This window comes from Lichenostomus cassidix, chromosome 2 (genome assembly GCF_008360975.1).
Source record: "Lichenostomus cassidix isolate B80296 chromosome 2, HeHo_3.0, whole genome shotgun sequence".
Classification (NCBI taxonomy): domain Eukaryota; kingdom Metazoa; phylum Chordata; class Aves; order Passeriformes; family Meliphagidae; genus Lichenostomus; species Lichenostomus cassidix.
Window position 1 is genome coordinate 77,513,066 of NC_139482.1, and position 20,588 is coordinate 77,533,653.

The 20,588-nt window shown below is 38.2% G+C and overlaps 1 protein-coding gene across 1 annotated transcript in view; it reads left to right on the top strand.

Moving 5' to 3' along the window:
• The window catches only part of RETREG1 (reticulophagy regulator 1), a 63,726-nt gene continuing 43,138 nt past the window's right edge, over positions 1 to 20,588 (top strand). Inside the window, exons 1-3 of the mRNA XM_085052120.1 lie at positions 1 to 268; positions 14,289 to 14,395; positions 16,138 to 16,168. Coding sequence (XP_084908246.1) covers positions 39 to 268; positions 14,289 to 14,395; positions 16,138 to 16,168 — 368 coding nt within the window. The 5' untranslated portion in view covers positions 1 to 38. The remainder of the gene's footprint in view (positions 269 to 14,288; positions 14,396 to 16,137; positions 16,169 to 20,588) is intronic.

Consider the following 20,588-nt stretch of genomic DNA (forward strand, 5'->3'; position numbering starts at 1 on the left):
CGCCCGGCCGAGCCGCAGCCCCGCGGCCGCACCGAGCCATGGCGAGCGCGGAGCTCCCCGCGCAGCCCCGCCAACCGGAGGCCCCGCAGGAGCGCGGCGCGGCGGCGCCCGGCGACACGCAGCCGACCGAGGTGTCAGGCGGGACCGGGGCGGCGGCGGTGCTGGGGGAGACGGGGCTGGCCGTGGGCTGCTGCATCGCGGCGGCGCTGAGCTGGGAGCGGCCCCTCCGCAGCCTGGGCGGCTTCGTCTGCGCCAACCTGCTCTTCTGGTGAGCCAGCCGGGCCGGGGTGGGCGCCGGGGCCGGGGTCGGGGTCGGGACCGCCCCCGGGATGGGAAAGCCTCCTCCCGGCCCGCACCGCCCCGCCCGGCAGGGACATCTCCTCCCCCCGCCCCGCGATTCCCTGGGCCGCCGGGAGAAGCGTTTGCCCCCCTGCCCTCCTTTCCCGACAGCCCAAAGCGGGGAGCTGACCCGCTCCCCCAGCTCTTCCATGGGAGAGAAGGTCCCGCTTTTCGCTTCACCTGCGCCACGGCATTCCCGTATTCCCTGCCCCCAGCCGTGCTCCGGGTGCATCTGCTTGGCCGTGTTCTTTCACCCTCGGTGTCAGCCCCAGAGCCACACACACACACACACACAGACGTTCTGCCCCATTTCCCACTGCATGGTGTGTGATGGTGATGAGGAGTCTCAGATGGAAGCTGAGCAGGGCGGCTGCAGCGCACTCCGGCGAGAAGTCGCATTTGTCACAGCCGAGATGAGCCGCGGGCCTGAATTTCTGTGCGGAGTTCTGGAACGTGCTGAAATCAGGCCCCGAGCCCATAGGTAGTGCTTTGCTGATGCCCTGGTCCAGTACTTCGGAGTTCACTTTGGGTGTATGTGCTTTTCCAAACTGGTGGCCTACTTAGTGGAGTCCTTGTGAAGTGGGGACAGCCGGAATGTTACTGCTGTGCACCAGTTCTCTTTTGGGACTGAGTTTTTTGTAGTCAGATACAGTTTTGTTGATCAAACCCCAGAGATTAACATAGGGATTCGTTCATTGTTGTGCTTGTCACGAATCTTCTGTTAATTTCTGTAGGAAAAATCTTGTCTTTCTGTGTGAAACTTCTTTGGGGCTTTCCCCTGATCTTAGGTTTTGTCAATGTCTGTTTTTTGCTTTCTGATCTGAAATGTTGCTGTATGCCTGCTTGATCACATAGAGCGATTTATAAATTAGTGCTCTATGTAATAATACTGCAGAGGCTCTTAGGACTGAATAGTGTTTCCTCTCCTGTGGCTAGAACTGCCTCCTTTCCTCTTAAGTGAATAAGAGGTAACCAAGCAGTGTGGTGGATTAACAGCGAACTCCTCTTGGTTCTCTGTAATAACCCTAACCCTAGTGTGATGTTTAAACATGAGATCCAAGTCATAGAAAGAAAACTTTTTGAAGCTTTGTGCTGCACAGGAAAATCTCTGCAAATATTTTCAAAAACATTTTACCGTCTTTGATCCCAGGAGCAGTGTACATGTCTAATTTAGGTTGACTTTTACTATCTGTCATGCTCTTAGGTATCAATGGTAAATCCTTTCATTGAGAAAGTTACATGGTTTTGCTCTCATTCTCTACATATTTCAGAGGTCACCTGTTCTTTCAGCCGTGTGGGAAAGTCATAATGCTTTATGTTTCTTTTCAACGTGGCTCTGATAAAATTTTCAGGGACAATATCTAGCAGAATACATTTCCTTGTCTCAAGGAATGGCAGCCGCTGGGCAACCTGGTGCTATTCTTTTGCCAAACTTTGATCAAAAGCAAGGTATAAAATGTCTGCATTATTCAGTGTCTGTAGGAAATCTCTTTTGGTAGGCCTGCTGTTAACTTGCTATGTGACCGGTATTTGAAGTTATTTTATCAAAATTCATAGTTCACTCTGTTGCTTTCAAGATGAATTGGAATAGGAAAAGTCAGGGCATGGATTGCTCATTTTACATTGGTGGTATTGTACCTCAGAAGGAAGCTTGCTATCCTAGTGCCAAGGAGTTTTGGGAGGTGTAGAATAACTAGGAAATGTGTAGAAGCAGGAATGATGGCCAGTGGACTTCTGTGGTTTGAGCACATCGGGAAAGACCTCATTAGCAAAGCCATGAAATCTGACACTTTGAAAATTAAACAGTTGTCATCTAAGGTCACATTTCCCTGCTTTGGTGTTGGCATCGTGAGTGTTTGCAGCACAGTGTGTTTGCTGCTTCTCCTTTTTTTGTTTGAGATCCAGCTGGTCAGCCTGGTTTGTGATGACTCAGACAGCCACTGCTGCTTCAGGACTGGGAACAAGTGTCCACCCCTGCTGCCTGTGAAGTCTCTCCTAACAAGGCTTCGTGCTGGCTGGAGCCTGTAGGTAGAAGAAACATTTCTTAGTTGCTGTTTCATGCACCTTCTCTTTCTTTGTCATGTGCCTACACGTATCCCTGTTCCCATAGAGGGACTCCTAGTGCATATGGCCTCTAATCAGGATTTCTTGGAGCTGAGAAGTCTGTGTTGCTGGATGGGAGACTTCTCCCACTATTGCAGCAACAGTGTTGGTAGAAGAGGGAGAAAGGGGAGGTGAGGTTTAATTTTTCAGCATTCTGAATTTTGGAAAAGTAACAACAGTTCCTTCCTCCCATCCACTTAATTTTGTTGGGACTATTTTCCTCACAGTCAGTTTAGTGCTTGTATGTAACCTTTTCAAAATACTTCATATGTAAACTGTTGCAGTTTACAACTCCGGAGCTGCTGAGAGTGAACTGGTTTTCCCCCATCACGGGATTTTTTTTTTTTTTTAATATATTCCCTTGTAGCCTCTTTTGTCTTAAAAATCTGTTTGCTATTAGATTGTATATAAATGCATTTTCGATGGTTACTGCTAAAATACTGTTCTTGTAAGTACAAGAAATTTACTAACATAATTTCATTCTGATTTCTTTCTTTTTTTTTCAATATTTCTTACAAATTATCATGGGCTTTTTAACAAGAGAGTAGTAAAAATAGAAACAAATCTGCCTATTGAAAAAGCATTTTTCAGTTGCCACTTCCATTATTTATTCACCGTGAACAGCTTTAAGCCTCCAGCCCCAAATGAACCTGACTGAAAATCTTTAAAATGAACAAAGATTAATTATATATATTATCTGGCACATAACCATTTGAAATATGATATAGATTCTTGTGCTGTATATAGTTTGCAGACTGCAGTCAAAATATCCCAGGAAAACAAGGTTGGGATTTTCCCCCTATTTTACACCTTTCACACTGAAAAAGTGAGTGATTGGCCCAAGAGCAGAGAAACTCTGTCCTGGTGCCAGAAGTTCACTCCAGGTGTTCTAAGTGTTAGGCTATTGACTGATAACTTTCAGTCTTGGATTTAATCTTAGCCAAATATTAACATTCAGTCCTAGATTTTTAAGCTAGTGTTCTATCCTAATTATTATTCTCTGTGTATATGAAACAGAGGGGGTAGAGGCAGCTTTTTGTTCTCCCAATCTGGGGAGAATATTTTTTATAGGAATATTTAAAATATTCCTATGAGGTCAGGGAGACAAGTTTATTTTCAGTCGTTCTGTGCTGTTCTATGTCTTTTTTTAGTTTGCAGATATGTATTTTGAATATGTGTTTACTATCTGCAGATAAATATTTCAAACCTAAGTACAATAATATCTGCAAGGTCATCCCTATATATGCTGTTTGCATTTGTTCACCAGTTGCCCAATTTCCTGATTTCCCTAGGATTTCTTGGGAAGGGAGGCAGCAGAAACACTTTTCTCTTTTCCTGTCTCCTTGTGGAACAAATTTATTGCATTACCCTATTTGCTATTCTCTTCACTAGCCCAAATCCACATTTTTCTTTGACGATTTGAATATGCTTTCTGATGCACCAATTTGAGTGTTTTTAACAGTGTTACATGACGTTATTGTACTGGCTCAACAAAGTAATTGACCAACTATGTAAAATACAAGTATCATTCCTTGATTTAGACAGGTGTGCAGGCCTAATTTGCCATTAAAAATAGTCTTTCGTCACCATCCATACTCATATTTTTTTTGTTTGTTTGGTCTTAGACCAGATTTCAGTGAATATTTGCATTGTATGAAAGACAATTAATCAAGAGAGAAAACAATATTGCTTATATCTGAATTTGCTGTGTGCGCTGTATCAGGTAAAGGTTGTGTCTTTTTTCCAGACAGAAAATCTGATTGTTAATTAAATGTTAGTAACAAAAACACATTCAGAGTTTACAGGCTTGGTGTGTTTTGTTTTTAAGTATCCAGTTTATTTTAGGAGTTGTTACTGAAGTGTTTGTTTTATTTTAAAGTATCCAGTTCACTTTAAGATTTGTTCTTAAAGTGTTTCTTACTTGAAATCTCTGCTTGGCAATGATAAAGTTTACCGTGAAGAAATCTCAAAGTACTTTTCATGCATTAATTGACATTGTCAATGTAAGAAAGCAAGTAAGTGCTGGGCTAAACATTTCTTTCATGTATTTGCACACAACTTGTAAATGCTGCCGGTACTGTACCCTGATGGACAGCGTGCCTATAAAGCAAGATTTCTGCACATTTAGAGAGCAGTGTGCATGTGCAATGTATGCTTGCATCTGGATTTTTATTCTCTGTTACAGGAAAGAAACTGACCTTTAAGGCATGCAGTAGCCATGTTTGTGTAGCTGTTCATAACTCTGTAAATGCGTTGGTAAAGCAGTGTCACAGTGTTCCACATTGAATATTTGAGAAGGTGGACTGTACATGTTTTCCTACTGTCTGTGCTGATTGTGACTACCACTGGAAATGTCATCTAGGGGAACTACTCAGGCAGGACATTCTTGGTGACAAAATGTCAAATTAAGTGAGAATTAAAATAAATCTTTGAAATCAAAATATAAAGAAGAATACAAGAAAATTAAGTGAGTTGGAGTAAGGCAGGCAGTTCACATTCTAAGGCCAGTTTGTAGTATGCTGGTGTTCAGATCACTTAATTACATTTGTAGTATCTTCCAAGTCAGGAGAACACATATGGATTTTTCCTTATTGCACCCAGATGCTAAATATGGTTTTGAATGTGGGAAATTTCAGTCTTTGGCTGTCTTTGTTACAGGAAATCTTACAGCTACATTCTTAGTTGTTTTGGGATTACTTTCCCGAAATCCAAAGTATCAGGATAGCACAAAAGTGAATACTCCTGCCTCAAATTCTAATAAGAGTTTATGTCTCTGATCTCTTAAGTAAGAATACTAGAGTAGGTTATGTATTGTCATTATTCTTTTGTAATGAGAACGCATTCAATATCAGAAAAGAGGAGAAAAAAAAATCTGGCATAGGCAGTTTTGAAATTCACTGTGCATTCACATGAACGTGTTTCTTATATGGTTGCTAGTTTGTTTCTTCTAGTCTGATAGTTCTAGCTTACTTAATTTGCTGCCTTTTGCGAAGTCTTTGTAACTTATTGGTATTGAGATTTGTTTTATTACGCCCAGCTACAGTACAGTAAATTGCTGATATTCCGTGAAGCTTAAAAAAAATGTTTGTGGTTTGTTGTTTTTTGCTTCCTAGAAGGTGATACTTCAAAATACTCTTCCTCAAGTAAAGCTAAAATTTCAACATCAGCACAAGTTGTGATATAATTTTAGGGTCTGCTTGTTTTCACTCAGGCAGTTTTAGGCTTATGTTCACTTTTCCAATACAAATTATGAATATTTTTTAAGGCTTTGGAGGTAGAAAAGTAGAGCAGAAAGTTAAATTCATTTAGTTTAGTTAGCAAAAATAATTAAAGCCATTAACAGCTTTTTAGTGACAGTTTGCATACTTTTGGCTGAGAGATTAGTTTACAGGAATGAAAATTGACATTGTTTAAGAGCCAGACAGTGTTACATAAAAACCTGGACACTTGACAGCATTTTTCAACCAATAAGATGAAATCGGGATCAGTCAGAAAAGAAATCAAGTGGGGTAATTGAGGAAAAGCAAGCATTACTGAACAATTTAGGACCAAATCTAGGATGAGGACTTTATGGAAGATGTAAATCCAAAATAAAGGAAAATGGATGAATTTGCAGCATGGCTTGTGTTTATTCTGTCTTGCTGAAACTTACATATGCTGTGTCTAAAGCGGTTGTCTCAAGAGAGAAATTATAATTTCTTAGTGTATTTCTTCAAAATAATGAGACCTTTTAAATAGTGAGTAGAATTCTGAGAACAGTGAACGTTTTAGGGGGATATGCTATGCTCCATGGTAGATGTTACAGGACTAATGAGAGCATTAAAGAAAAGGAGATTTAGGGCAGCACGGTAGAGGTGCTACTGCTCAAACTGCTGCTACTGTATGAGAAAATGGGATTAAGATTTCTTCTGTACTTTGCCAGAGTCCAGGTTAATTAAGGTCATCTGGGTATTTGTCTGCAAAAACAAAGGAAGCAAGGTTATTTGATGTTATGTGTTTAAATCAAAATAATTTTAACTTCCATGGAAATATCATCCCCTGTTCTCACTGATGTAACAGTAGAATTTGATGTCACGGTGGACGCAGAAACTATGTAGTTCAGTCCATTTAAACTTTCTCCTTCTCATTTTTTTAATATGCCTGTCTGAATGCAACAGGTTGCAGTAAATCTGATCCAAAAGCTACAAATACTGAAACATGATTCTGACTGCTGCATTCCTCAAGAGGTTTCTTTGCAAACAGTGTGCGATAATATTGCAATCTGACATTATTAACTTAATCCTGTTTCCCAGACCACCAATATACTTCCAAATGTACCAGTTTGTAAGCACATTTATCTTTGGTGATTAAATGCAAAGCATTTTAATGACTTTTTTAATGTTTTTTTCTTAGAGACTTATGCTATTTTGCATTTTATTTAGACTTATTTTTATGTTTAAGAGCTGGTTTCTTGCAGTTGTGATAGAGAAGATACACAGTTTGAATTCCTATCCTATGCGTTAACTTAAGTTAGCATTGTCCAGCTGTCTTTGCTTTTGCCCTGAAACCTGTGCACAGACTTTCCAGAGAATTACCCCTTCTACAGGTGGCTGTCAAAGTAATAGTAGTTTAAATTTCTGGGAATCTGTTTCTTAAGACAAGAGGTTTCTTTATTATTCAAAAATCTTTTTCCCCAGTAAGTTCTAGAAGGTTTTCTAAAGACCAACTGGTCTGATCTGTGCTTTCTGGCTGAGCAAATGATCCTAATCTTTTCAATGAAACCTGACAAATAAGCTCTTTGAATAAAATGTTGATGGCTGAGTTTTCTTTGTCTTCACAGAGAAAGAATTTTTTTAAATGATGCAAGTTTTAGAATAGTCAGCATACCTCTTCTGCTTGGGCTTTTAAAAAAATTATTACTATTGGTTTATTTTCATGTATCCAGTGGTAGAAGTTTTAGATTTCTGGGTGCTACCCAATGGAACACTCTTTGCTAGTTGGCACATAGGTTACAAATCAACTGCTTTTCAGTGCTTCATTTTGTTCTGTTTCAAGTCTTTCAGATACCTAAGTTTGTGTATGGAACTCTTATTTAGAGAAAAACTTGAAGTGAATAATGGTGCTTCTTTCTAATTTAAGTCTCTACAGAGGCTTACATTTTTCTCCACAAAATTAGACGTGATCTAAAACATTTTTAATGTACATATTTTTAAGAAGCTTGCTGTTACAGCATTTCACAGGTTTTCAGCTAAACAGATATTCAGCTTTCTAAGTTCAAGCTGCCAGGCACCCAGAGTGGTGGTGTGCATATTTTAAATATTAATTAACATAAGATGTAGAATAAATGCTTTTGAAATTATTTTATTCAACAAATTATGCTTTTTGGAGGGGTGAGGAAGTTTTTTAGACAGCATTGAAGTCCTTGTTCCTTCAAAAATTTTTGACAGTACATATGCAGATGTGGTTTTTTACATGTGGCTCCCTCTCTTCAACACAGAATCAGCTGTACCATCAGTTTTGTCTATTTTTCAGACATGCAGGTTGACGGTTAAATACCATATAAGTATAATAATATTGTACCAAATTCTATTCTGTAAATAGATTCTGAAAAAAAAAGTGCATATCTTACTCTGCTGTAAGGAAAAATCTGTGCTTTTTGTGTAGGAAGGGGGAAAGGATTTTTGCACTGTAAGTCTTGTACAGGTATTTAGGTTCTTTTGCTCAGACCAGCTGTCTTGGTTTCGTCTGGGATGGAATTAATTTTCTTCCTGATACAGTGGTGCAGTGCTGTACTTTGGATTCTGTATGGGAACAATGTTGATAACACACTGATGTTTCAGTTGTTGCTGAGCAGTGTTTACCCTAAGTCAAGGACTTTGCAGTTTTCCATGCTCTACCAGCAAGCAGGTGCACAAGAAGCCAAGAGGGAGCACAGCCAGGAGTGAAACTGGCCAAAGGGATATTCCTTACCAGAGTGTCATACCCTGTACACAGCCTGGGAGGAGCTGGCCAGAAGTTTCCCATCGTTGATGGGGTCAGGCTGAGCATTGGTCAGCAGGTGATGAGCAGTGGTATTGTGCATCGTTAGTCGTTCTTGGATTTTATTCTTCTCTCTCTTTTTGTTGTATCACTTTTTATTTATTATTATTGTTACTCCTATTAACTTTATTTCAATTACTAAACTGTTCTTGAGCCCTGGATTTTACTCTTCCATTCTCCCTCCCATCTCACCAGGGCAGGAGAAAAGTGAGCAACCACAATTGCCAGCTAGTAGTATAACACAGCGCCAAGATGTACTAAAGGAACAATAGGAGAAGTACTGGATTATTGACTTTTGGACTTCCAATGTTTTGAAAACTTGAGGCTTGGCTTTTCCTATTTGTAGATACTGCATTTTGATATTTACAGAAGCTTAGTATGAAAATAATTTACATAGAAGAGCAATTCACATAAAAGTGGTAAATATAATAGACATAAAAAGCAGGATTCTCAAACCTGCTTTGGGATGATTTTTCAGATAGGAGAGTCTAAGCGTTAAATTACCTGTAAATAAAATAGAGTTGAATATATATTTCTCCTTCTTGATTCACAGGAGGGCAAACGAAATGGTTAAGCCAGTGATCAGTAAGGGCGCAAGCTTTCTGATACTCCCTTTACCATATATGTTGTTCAGGCAGTACACTTCATGCTGTAATTAGAAGAAAACAAGCCCTCTTCCCCTGCCCCAGACCTCTTTCTTGAGACAGTCATCAGAATTTATTGCAACCAGGCAGGTGTTGATCACTCCAGCAGTAAGCGTGGCAGATTGGTCTATACTCAGCTCCAAGCAGGAAACAGTTACCCACAGGAAACAGTCATTACCACATCTTTTCCTTACCCAAATGCCTTCACTGTACATGTTTGTCTGAAACAGTGTTGGGTGGTCCCTGTAAGAGCAAAGTACACATGTCTTTGAAATTAGCAGTTCAGTATTTTCAAAACGCACTAGAAATATTTTCTCTACAGGGCAGAGCCATTCTCTTATGTGGCTTATATCCTAACCCACGCTTGCTCAGCTGTGTCTGATGAAAGAAGAGCAGTTCTATGGAAAACTCTGGCTGAAAGGTGTCAGCAGATTTTCACCTTAGCATTTTATGAGGGAGCAATTATATACCAACCTGCACTCTTTAGAACTCCACAGAATTACTCTGAAGAGTTTGGGCTCTGGTTTTAAGATGTAAATATGAGTTTGTGGAGCACAGAGCTACAGTGCACAAATCACTCTTGAAGCCAGTAAATGTGTCATAAAAGCTGATGGTGAAGCAAAACTCTATGCTCACATCTGTGTTATTGACAGCTTTAATTTATTTGTGTGATTATCGCTGGAATTCATCTAAGGATACATGGTTAGTAAAAGTGTACTTGCTAAGGCTTTCACAAATAACTAACACTGGCTGCTGATAGTCTAAATAATTTAATTTTTTATTAAATGTTTTCTTATGTTTTGTGTTTACAAAGTGAACTCATTCATAGCTCTAGAATGTGTTGGAAAAAAACCGAAAACTTTAACAGCTGAAATGAAATAAATTTATTTATTTAACATTTAAAATAATTTGGTAGGTCTCTGCCTTCCCTGTATCTCATGACTGCAATTAAAAATAGCTTTTGTCATGCCTTATACATTTTTATTATGTTAGCAGACTGCGAAATTGTATGATATTGCTAACCTTAAAAATTTCTTTGCTGGCTCGTGCCATTTGAATGACTTTGTACAATCTGGTTTGCACAGTTAGTTGTCCCAGGTGCTTTGCACTGTGAGATAGCTGCTTTTTGATGCAACAAATTGACAGTATTGATGTATGACCATCCCATACTATAAAGACCTGGAGAAAAGACAAAAAGGAGAAAGCACCTTAGGCTACTTTTCTGTCTTTAGGTTCACCATCATGCAGTTGAAGAATTTCTGCTTTTAATTGTGAACGTTGTCAAGTTTTGGTTCTTAATTGTGCAGTTTAGAATCCTTTCAGTTACAGCTGCAGTATAACCAGGCCCAGAAACAGAAACTGTTGTGTCTTTAAGTTCTAAGGTCAGCATCTTACCGAAAAATATTTGCCAACCACTTTTAATAGACTAAAATAGTCACAGAATGAAGATATCATTCAGGTTGGTAGGGGCCTCATGAGATCTCTAGTATGACTTGCAGCTCAAAATAAGACCAGTACTTAATTCAGATCAGATTGTTCAGGCTTTTGTCTTTACAGCCTTCAAGGTTGGAAATTCCACAGGACAGCCACTGCTCAATTATCCATTGATATTGCTTCTATTTCATTTCACAGAAATGGTTCCTCAGTCTTCCACAGTGGAGTTGAGTAGCAGGCTTGGCTCCATCACACTTACATCCTTCCTCCATACAACAACGTAGGCTGGAAGGACAACAGGAGGTCAGCTAGTCTGACTTGCTCAAATGAGCTCCAGTTAGAACACATTGCTCAGATTTTTACACAATTAAGCTTTTGAAAGTCCTACTCCATAGTGGTCTAACACCCACTTAGCACTTCCAGTAGCTCTTTCACTTGACTGCTCTGGACCAGAGAACATCCTTCACAGTGAGGCCACTGTTTCCATTAGTGCAGGGGAGAGGCATTTCTTGCAGCCTCAAAGCTCTGGTGGCTGTATCCCACCCCTGGGGCTGTGTCTGAGTGAGGTCCTTTCCTATGTGGGGAGTGCCTGTTCCAGTCAGTGCCAGGGACTGAGTCCTGGACACCTCATGACTGGTTTTTTTTGCAGTCCTGCCTTTTCCTACAGCAGAATTTCTTGTCCCCGTGTTGTGCAAGCTGTCCTGTTAACTGCTGAAGTAGTTATCTGGAATGCATAATTCCATAAATTGTTTTAACCTTTGCTTTCTTAAAACCCCCCAAAAATCATTCACAAAATATTGCAGAATTCCAGGGGAGAACAAATCTTGGTTATGTCTCTAGTAATAGTTTTTACTTCCACACTACTTATAGAAGAAATTAAACAATTTGAATTTAGCATTCTGTTTTGTTTATTGCTTAAAAAAGAGAGCATGTTGAGTAAACTTATCTTGCATAGCACTGTTCTACAAAACAGAAGGATTTTTGTGCAGTATATGAAGATGTCATTCTGGAGCCTTTCGTTTTTATCAGATATGTATGTGTTAGAAATACTTAAGAGTAAAGTCTGTTTTCTTAAAAAAGAAGGGGAAAAAATGCCCTAACTTTTATTAATAAGCAAAAGTACCACAGAAACTGTTAGCCTGGTTGCTATGCATCATGTTGATAATTCCTGGAAGAATTTTGAATCCTGACAGTGGTAGCATAATAAGTGGTTTTCAGATCCCAGCATTTTGAACTCATCTTTTGATAAGCTTATGATAGATATATGCCAAAAAAGTATGAGGGGACCTTATCAGCTTTTCACCAGGAAGGGCTTCAAGGACACAGATCTCTGACATATGGCTCACAAAGAGGTTTTCTAATCTGTATTGTTCTGGCACCTGAGGGCTGACTACAAGCTGGCTGTGAGTGAATTCACAAGAGACAGTCTTTCTTGCAAACATTGCAGTCTAGGTAAAGAGCTAATAATGTTAAGGCGTAGGAAATTCAGTCAGAACAATTCAAAGCTCTCCAAATAAGTGAAAAATCCTTGTTTGGTGCCTACATTAGCTGCTTCAACTAGATTACAGTTTTCCTCCTTGAATATTGGAGCAGAGAGACTGCAGTATCAAGAAGGTGGAATGACATGACTTGGAAGCATCTTTCAGAGAGGATGCTACCTTGTTAATCCTTGTTTGCTAATCCTGGTCTGCATTAGTGCAATTGTTTTTAACAGCAGGTGACAGCTGTGATTGCAGTGAAACCAGCAGTATGGTTGTGAGCATAAAGTAGGTCAAACATGTTCTGTGCATTTTTTGAAAAATAGACTGAGTCTTCTTAGTAGCATCTGATCATACCTTGACAAGCTAGTAAGGTTAAGTGTGTGTATGTACACACATGTACACACTCGTATATAAATTTTAGTATTGATGTATGTGAGACCATTGAGGACTGGCTGATGGTAATTGCTAAGTCACGGCATACTGTGCAGTTCTATAAACATTCATGCACAAGCATCATGAAGATCAAATAGAATAGACATGGTATTACGCCTAAACAATTTAAAGGTCTGCGTTTGTTACAAACTTCTGCTGCCTAGAAGCAGAAATTCTTCACTTGATTTTTCTACACAGCATCACATCTCTCCTCCCAGCCCATTGGCAATAAATTAAGTAAGTAGGCTAGGCAAAGTCTTCAGTGCAGTGGAATTTAATTCTTAAACACAATCAAAGATTTTTAATGTTGAATAATATTACCAATAAAAATAGTGGGACAACATGATGGAAAGCTATTACAAGTTTTGATTTACTGAGCTATGATTGGGCAGTTCTGAGAGAGGTTGCCGTGTAATAATTTTTCTGTACACTTCTCTGTTGGTTTTCTTGAGCTGCCTGAATTATGCGAAGGTGCTGATTTTATACATTTATTTTATAGAATAGTCTTATAATTCAAATTCTTTACAGATATAAAACTCCTTTATATTTGGATAAAACCTTCAGAGTGAGCTTATGTGTTTGTATGGGAATTCATATCCTGATCTGCTCATGGTGACTGGGTATTATGAGTTTCTGTTAAATGTGAAAATTAGTGCCATGGACATTTTCTTTATTGCAGTCTTTCTTTTTGAGGTTTTCAAGGAATGGTGGAGCAGTTTGCTACAACAACAGTGTGTCCTGAACTTGTTAGAAATATTGTGAAGTCAATTTTCTTTCTTTCTCAAACAGTCCCTCTCAGCGTCCTCCAGTGGCCATCTTTGCAACTCTTCCTCACTCCCCTTCCCCCTCTTTCTTGCAGAAAAACTCTGCAGCAGCAATTCACTGGGTGGCCAGTTGCCCTGTTTTCAAATCTGAGAGGTTTCTTGGAAACATTCCAGCTTTGTATGGTTTTGTTTCTGTTGGTATTCTCATTTGATCCAGTGCCTTGGACAGTGGCTTAGTTTGGCTAAGCTCAGCTTTTTTTAGGTAAATTGCTTTTACTTTGAAAAAGATATTAATTTGTTCCCTATTTATGTTCAGATCTCTGATTCAAAATGCTTGAAACAAGCTATTAAAATACTTCAGTGTTTTTTTATTTGACTGAATTTTAATCCTTTTTACTTTACACCCTTTTTTGTGAGTTAGGATATTTGCCAGTAGAGCAGATAGAAGAGCTAATCTCCCAACACACCTGGATAGCAAAGTCAGCAGTGCATGAGATTATAATTCATACTTTCTGAGTCTAGGTCTGTTTGACTTGACTAGACATGTTCTAAAAGTTATGTAATTAAAACCAAAATTCACAAAAGCTTGTTATGAAGACAAATTTTAGTATTATGCTGTGATATAGCTTTACCTCATCTTTGTGTTTGAAAGAATGATCTGTATAAAAATCCTGTTTAAAAATAGGCTCTACAGGAAACACAAGAAAATTTTTAATCTTTTTTGTGTGCATTGGGCCAAGACAATTAATTATAATAAAACCACAATTCGTAGTAATATCTCCTATGCAATAGTTAAAATATTTTGTTTTCTTTACTTTCTCTGTGCCTAAATAAAATTATGGACAAAAATCTACTATAAACTCAACGTTTAATCTTTGCATCTTTGAGAGCTCCAAGCATGGCATTTGATGTTTGCTTCCTGTGGAAATGTTGTGGGGAGAAACTGAATTCAATTTTTGCAATCTGAGTCTATTTCTTCCTATTTATTTTCAGTATTAGTAGCAACTGTCAGTTTTTGCATGCTTCCAATGAGCTTAAAAGTATTCAACATTTATTTCTTCTTGACATTCTAGGTTTGTTGCATTGACCTCTTGGAGAGTATATCATCTGACTTCCCTTATAATACTTGGAGTGTTAATTCTTCAGATAATGAAGGATTTGGTATTCTCAAAGATGAAAGGTAAGTGCACTGACAGAGTTCCGTGCTTAAACATCTGCAATTTGGAGCATGTTAATTCATTACTAAAGCCAGGTCAATGTTATGATTATTGTAAAAGTATTAGTCAATCTTAGGGAGTGATAATAGATCTGTGATGGTCTGCATTCATTATCACAATAGTCTATTGCCATTTTCAATGAAGTTTTGCTATACTTTATAGGAAGGGCATTAGTAGATTTGTTTTAGCATTTAGGTGAGTGTAATTGTTATGAGTGGACAGTCATTCTTGTTTCTTAACTGCTAGGTCTGAAAATATATTGTTTTCTATACAAAGTTTTCCTCAATATTCATACTTCTGACATTAATCATATAATTTTTGGAACATTTGGGACATGTAATATAAATTGGTGACATTTGTAAATAGATAGAGAAATTACCTATCTTAGCACAGTTGAAATAAAAAGTGAGAATTTTTATTTTTTTTTTACTTAGTGTAGCATTTAGTTTTCAGTGTGTATATAGTCTTATGTAAATACAACCAATTTTGAAAGGGATTTTGAGTTTTTTGGCTGGGCTGATATTTTGGGTATTTTTTTCCAATTCCTGTCTTGTACTTCATTACTGTCTTGAAAATTCTTTGACAAAATGCTCATCATTAATTTCCATTGCCTTGAAGATTTTTTTTTCAAGAGTCATATTTTGCCTTTTGTTTGTTGTTAAATCCCATGCAAAGTGTTTGAAAAGTCATCTGAACAGAGTACAAAAGCAGGAAATAGGTGTCAGAGAAGGATAGTATTCCTATTTGATGTACTAACATGTAATTTCTGACTGCCAAAGCCTGTTGTTCCCTGCTAAGTTACAGCAGGTATTTGCTACCTTTTCTGAAGTATGATTTACTGTCATTCCCTTTTCTGCAAGTCTTGGTTACTATTCTGTTTCCTGCTTGAGTATTGCAAGCCCAGGGGCCAACTTATAAAGCTAATTAGAATTTGATTTTTTAAGCTCTGTGTTGTATAAATCACCACAAACATTGAATACCTTGAGAGCTGGAAGGCAATGGTTTAGGAAAAATTCACTTGTACCTGTAATTATTATTTTTGTAGTGACAAAATCCAAGATTTACCACTCTTGTGTTTGTGTGATTATTTGACTATTCATTTTAGAGATGAGACTAGGAAGACCTCTGTTTCCCAGCTTATAGAATAATTATTTACTGTAATAAGCTCATCTATTTTACTATTGTCTTTGATGCCATTGTAGACAGAGTTCAAGAAAGATCAGGCTCTCAAGGTAATATTGTGGGAGTCCTATGGTAATGAATTGAAATCCATGAAGCGCCACTCCAAAAAGCAGAAAACATTCTTCCCAGTATAACGCACTTGTGTGTAGCTGCTTCACATTTCCAGCCAACCACTAGATGGCAAGACTATTACAGATTCATGAGGAATGTAGGGTGATTGTCAGTGTATAGAAGTAAAGGGTATGTTAATGTAAAAGTTATGTTGATCATCATCTTCATGGCATCCTTCCATGTGGAAATGTAGCCATAGAAGACCTTGATTTTCTCCATTTATGATTTTAACTATGTTAATTTTACTGAAAGCAATTCGAGAGCTGTAAGATAATATAGCTTTCCTCTCTGACTGATACAGCAAATTCCTTGGTCATTTTGTGCCAATTCTGAACATTTCCTGTGAATAAAAAAAGAAAAATTCTTTCTGTTTTATTGCATTGTGTTTCATCTTACATTCCTACAATTGCAGGTGCGCAGCTTTGGAGGACCATCACTGGCAAGTAAGTATATTATTTTTAATGCATGGTTATTTATTACCTTATTTTTTATAGTTAGCCTATTTGTTTGGGTTTTTTTAAGTCTATTTTCTCTCTTAATAAATGGCCAAATTATTTTGATCTTAGGATATTTTCTAATTTTATTACTGCTTGTTCATAATTTTTAATAAATTCTTTTTTCTTCTGATTTGTGTTATATTAGACATAGTAACATATCAGAACACTTCTAGAAATGCTCTTTCTTACACTGGGATTATCCTGCTTTGTGTTTTCTGGGAATTAGTGTTTTCTTTGAAAAGTGGAATAATACTGTGTTGGTCAAGGAGGTAACTTTAAGAACTTCATTATACCAGTGCCACCTAAAAGTAGGTAAACTTGCTGGGGTTGATTTTCCTTTAAGTCAACACAAGTAATTGATCATTATAATTGCAAATAAATATTAGTTGATATCCATATTAATAGAAATTAATAATTCTGAAGTCTGTTGACTTGCCATTGACCTGTCCTAGGCAAACATTTATATCATGTCAGCATAGAGTATATCATTTACTTAATTTGTTTGCAGTTGTCCTGCTTCCAGCCGAGACAGGGTTAATTTCTGTAGTAGCCAGAAGGGGCAATGGCCAGGATCCAGAGGTTATTCTTTACCACCTCACCTCATTTTCCAGGGATGTGGGAAGGAGTGCCTTCCGGGTCAAGTAGTGTGGCAGTGCAGTCAGGTGTGTTTGGGGTTTACACATGGTGAGCTCTCCCATGTGAATCGTTCACCTTTCATGTGTACTAGAATATTGTTACTGTTAGTGTTTGTTGTCTTGTCTCACGGCAGTTTCCCATGAATTGTTTTTAATTTCAGTCTGTGATCTTTACCATTTGTGTCTCTGATTGTCCTGTCCAGCCGTCCAGAGGGGAAGGGGTAATGGGGGACTGACTGAGCAGTGTATGTTTTGGAGTGTTTCAGTGGGAATACTAAATTGGGGAATGCCATTCCTTAACCACAGCAACAGGATAATCAATGCCTAAATGATTTGCAGACAATCAATTTTCAGAATAAAAGGTTGCATATTTAAGACACGATTCTTTTAAACAGACCACCAGGATTTATTATATATCTGACAAAATTTATTTGGCATATCCATTAGTACACTATTGTATTATAACCTGACACGGAAGAAGTAGTAGTGCAGAGTTGAAAAAGGGAAGATGCAGGATTTTGTTCTCTGTCTAGAGATAGACATCAGTGTCATTGCTATAACAAAAAGCTGTTCAGATGTGCAGCTCCTGTGCAGTTTCATACTTCTAAACTTCTACAGGTAGAAAATCTCTTCAGATTTTCTTATAATCGTGGAATGGACCTATATGGAATTGATGATAGCTTAGTTCATGAACTGAGCAGAGTAAAATGCTTCTTTTACCATAGCTAGTGCTGCTTTGTGTATCTATGTAGAGTGGCAGTGCTACAAAAATTTTAATTGCAAAGCCATTGCTGTGGCACAGTGGATTAGTGTGATTTATGTTTCACTTCTTTCTCCAGTTCTTTGTGAGAGAAATTTACATAAAATTTACTATCTCTCAGGGTTTTGAATCTGACTTTACCTGTCAGTTTGCATTTGAGAAGAGGAAGGCAAAGAGAATCAAACTGCTTGTGAAGTGAAAGGAAACACAGGTTTTCAACTGCCTTCTGTTTCCATGAAAAATAATTCTGCTGTGTGATACAATTTGTTTTCTCTTGGTCCTCAGTTCATCAGGTCCCCAAACGAGAATAGTTGATTTTAATGAAAAGACTATAAATAATACTTTAAATGTCATGGATTCAGGTTTTCAGGTGTTCAGAATCGTGGATTGGATTTGCTTTTCTGTGGGAAGAAAATGCAGAGTGGAAAAGAGAATTTGATGATCTCACCATAGCTCATGCCCTTGGGTAATATAATACAAACATTGTGTGTGTCCATCTAGCACAGTATCTGCTCTCTGAAGGGGTGCAGCCAGGAGAAACGTAACCTTGGGTAGTGTATAAAAGCAGGACAAGCTTGCAAGGTGCTACTGGTGTATTTTCCCTGCAGCTTCCAGTTGAACATCCCCCCCACCCCAAGCTGCTCAAGGTGGACCTTCTATGAATTTGTTTCATTGCTTTTGTTCTTACCTTGTGCTGTTAGCACAATGTTAGCTACATCCTGTAGCGCAGAGATCCACAGCTGAACCATGTGCTTTGTGAACAGTCTTGTTTGTTTACTGCTATATAATAGTTTTGTAAGCTCTTCCTACATTTTTTCTTGTTGGAAGAAATACTGAGCAATCACTATTAATATTCTCCAGCAAGCTGTGACTTTACAAACTTCTGTCCTGTCCTGTTCAGTTCATGACTGCTTAATTGTTCCTAAAATAGAGGTTCTTTGAGTTTTGATGTCTTCATTGTGCTTTTCTGCATTTTTCTTACATTTCTGTTCTCCCTTCTTGGGGGAGACAGAATTACAAATAGTATTCAGCATTCAGGGAGATCTTTGGACTGTACATTGGCCCTCTCTTCTTTTCATGATAAATCCCAACACATGATTGGGGTTTTTTTTAAGCTCAACTGAGCTCTGAGATGATGTTTTCATGGATATGTAATCACTTCAAGTTAATATCCTGAGTAGTAAAGATGAGCTTAAAGCCATATGAGTTTATGAGGTTTGGGGTTTTTTTCTCTTAATTTCTTCACATTTCATCTGTCTTTTTGCAAGAAATTGTGTGATACTTTATTAAAGTTCTGCTGTTTCTTGCAACTGGTCTCTGTCTTTACCAGAATAATTCCTCTCATATCCCAAGGCTTCTCAGGCTCCATAAAAACATTTGATGAGAGATCTTGCTGAAAGCCTTCTCAGAAATCCAGGTGAATTTTTATGGACATCAGTATTCATCTACAAGCAGGTTCACTTTTTGAAAGGACAGAAGGTTTGTGATATGATGTCCTTTACAGCTTACATTAGGACAGGCATGCATGTCCTTTGTTAGTTTTCCTGACAGTTTGCACAGAGCAGAGATGAGTGTTCAGTGGTTTGCAGTTCTCTGGCTCTTGTGTACCTTCCCTAAAAATAGATATCGCTTTAAACACTTCACAGTCCTCTGCCTTAAGGCAGCTTTAAGATACACTGTTTAACAGAAATTAAATTTCAGCTCTTGCGCCTAACCTTTCATTTATAGCTTTTGTAACTTCACATAAAGACTTCATTTGTTTGCACTGTGGGTGGATGTTTCGGTTTTTCTTTTTCTGAATTCTACTATAAATGTGCCTGTTGATTGTGTTGAAATTGAAAGAACTGCTGTAAGATGTTGAGGCTAGGTGCATGGTTCCTTTTCATTTTACTCAAAATTGGAAATGAAAAACTGTTTTCATGTTTTCTATGTAAGCAAGATGTGCCAAGTATATCCCCATATCCAGCAGAGAATCACCTGCTCTTAAATAACATACAGAGAAAAAAATTAGTATATCTGTGATACTTTCAGTGGGAGACAATGCCTATTCTAATAAATGTCTATCCTAATAAACTAAATGTGTGCATGATTTTTCTTTGGCATCATGGCCCTACAGCCATCCATAGCATGTAACTGCCTTAAGGTCCATGCAGAATGGCTGTGTGCAGGCAGGAAAGGATCCTGGTCTGTGCCAACTTTGAAACTACTTTGGATTGTTTTGGCAAGTGCTAGTTGGCATGCGCCAAAAATGTGCTTAGATCTATTTTAGTGGTTTGACTGCAGAACTGACTGATTCTAGTGCCTGACAGAATTGCCACACACAGTTTGGTTCATAAAAACAGATGTAGATAGAAAGTAACAAAAATTATCTGAACAGTCTCATTTCTTACCCTACCATTTTGTTATGTGATTCTGGTTTTGAATATTAGTATCTGTCAGTCACTATCACAGTAGGATGTTTCATGTTTAATGGTGGCAGAGCTTTTTGATGAGTTTTATGGTGAAATGGTCAGCTTTTGGTAGTTGGAGGGTGAGTGACTGATTATGACTGTTCTGAAACTTGCATTTTTTCAACATGCATGTGCATTGTGTATTTCTTCTGCTGCATATACACTCTAAGTATAAGAGACTGAAGTACTTAAATGAAAATGCTGTTAATTTGTGGCTCTTGTTTTTGCTCCTCCTTCATTTTTGTTGAGCACTGCTGACTAGTCAAAGCAAGCACAGCCTCATTTCTTTTTCATTGCCATAACTTCAATGCAGAATGCTTGTTGTCTCACATGTAAAATGTGTCTATGTAAGAAGACCTGTGATTGTATTTCTGATGGAGTCCTTTAGTACTATTTTAAGTTTAAAATTTTCAAACTGAAGCAAGATAAGCTGAGCCTTCCTCAGGGAAGCAGGCTCCTGTAGCACATTTTTTTCCTGAATCTGCTTCTGTTTCTGAGGAATTGCTATACTGATGTCTTCC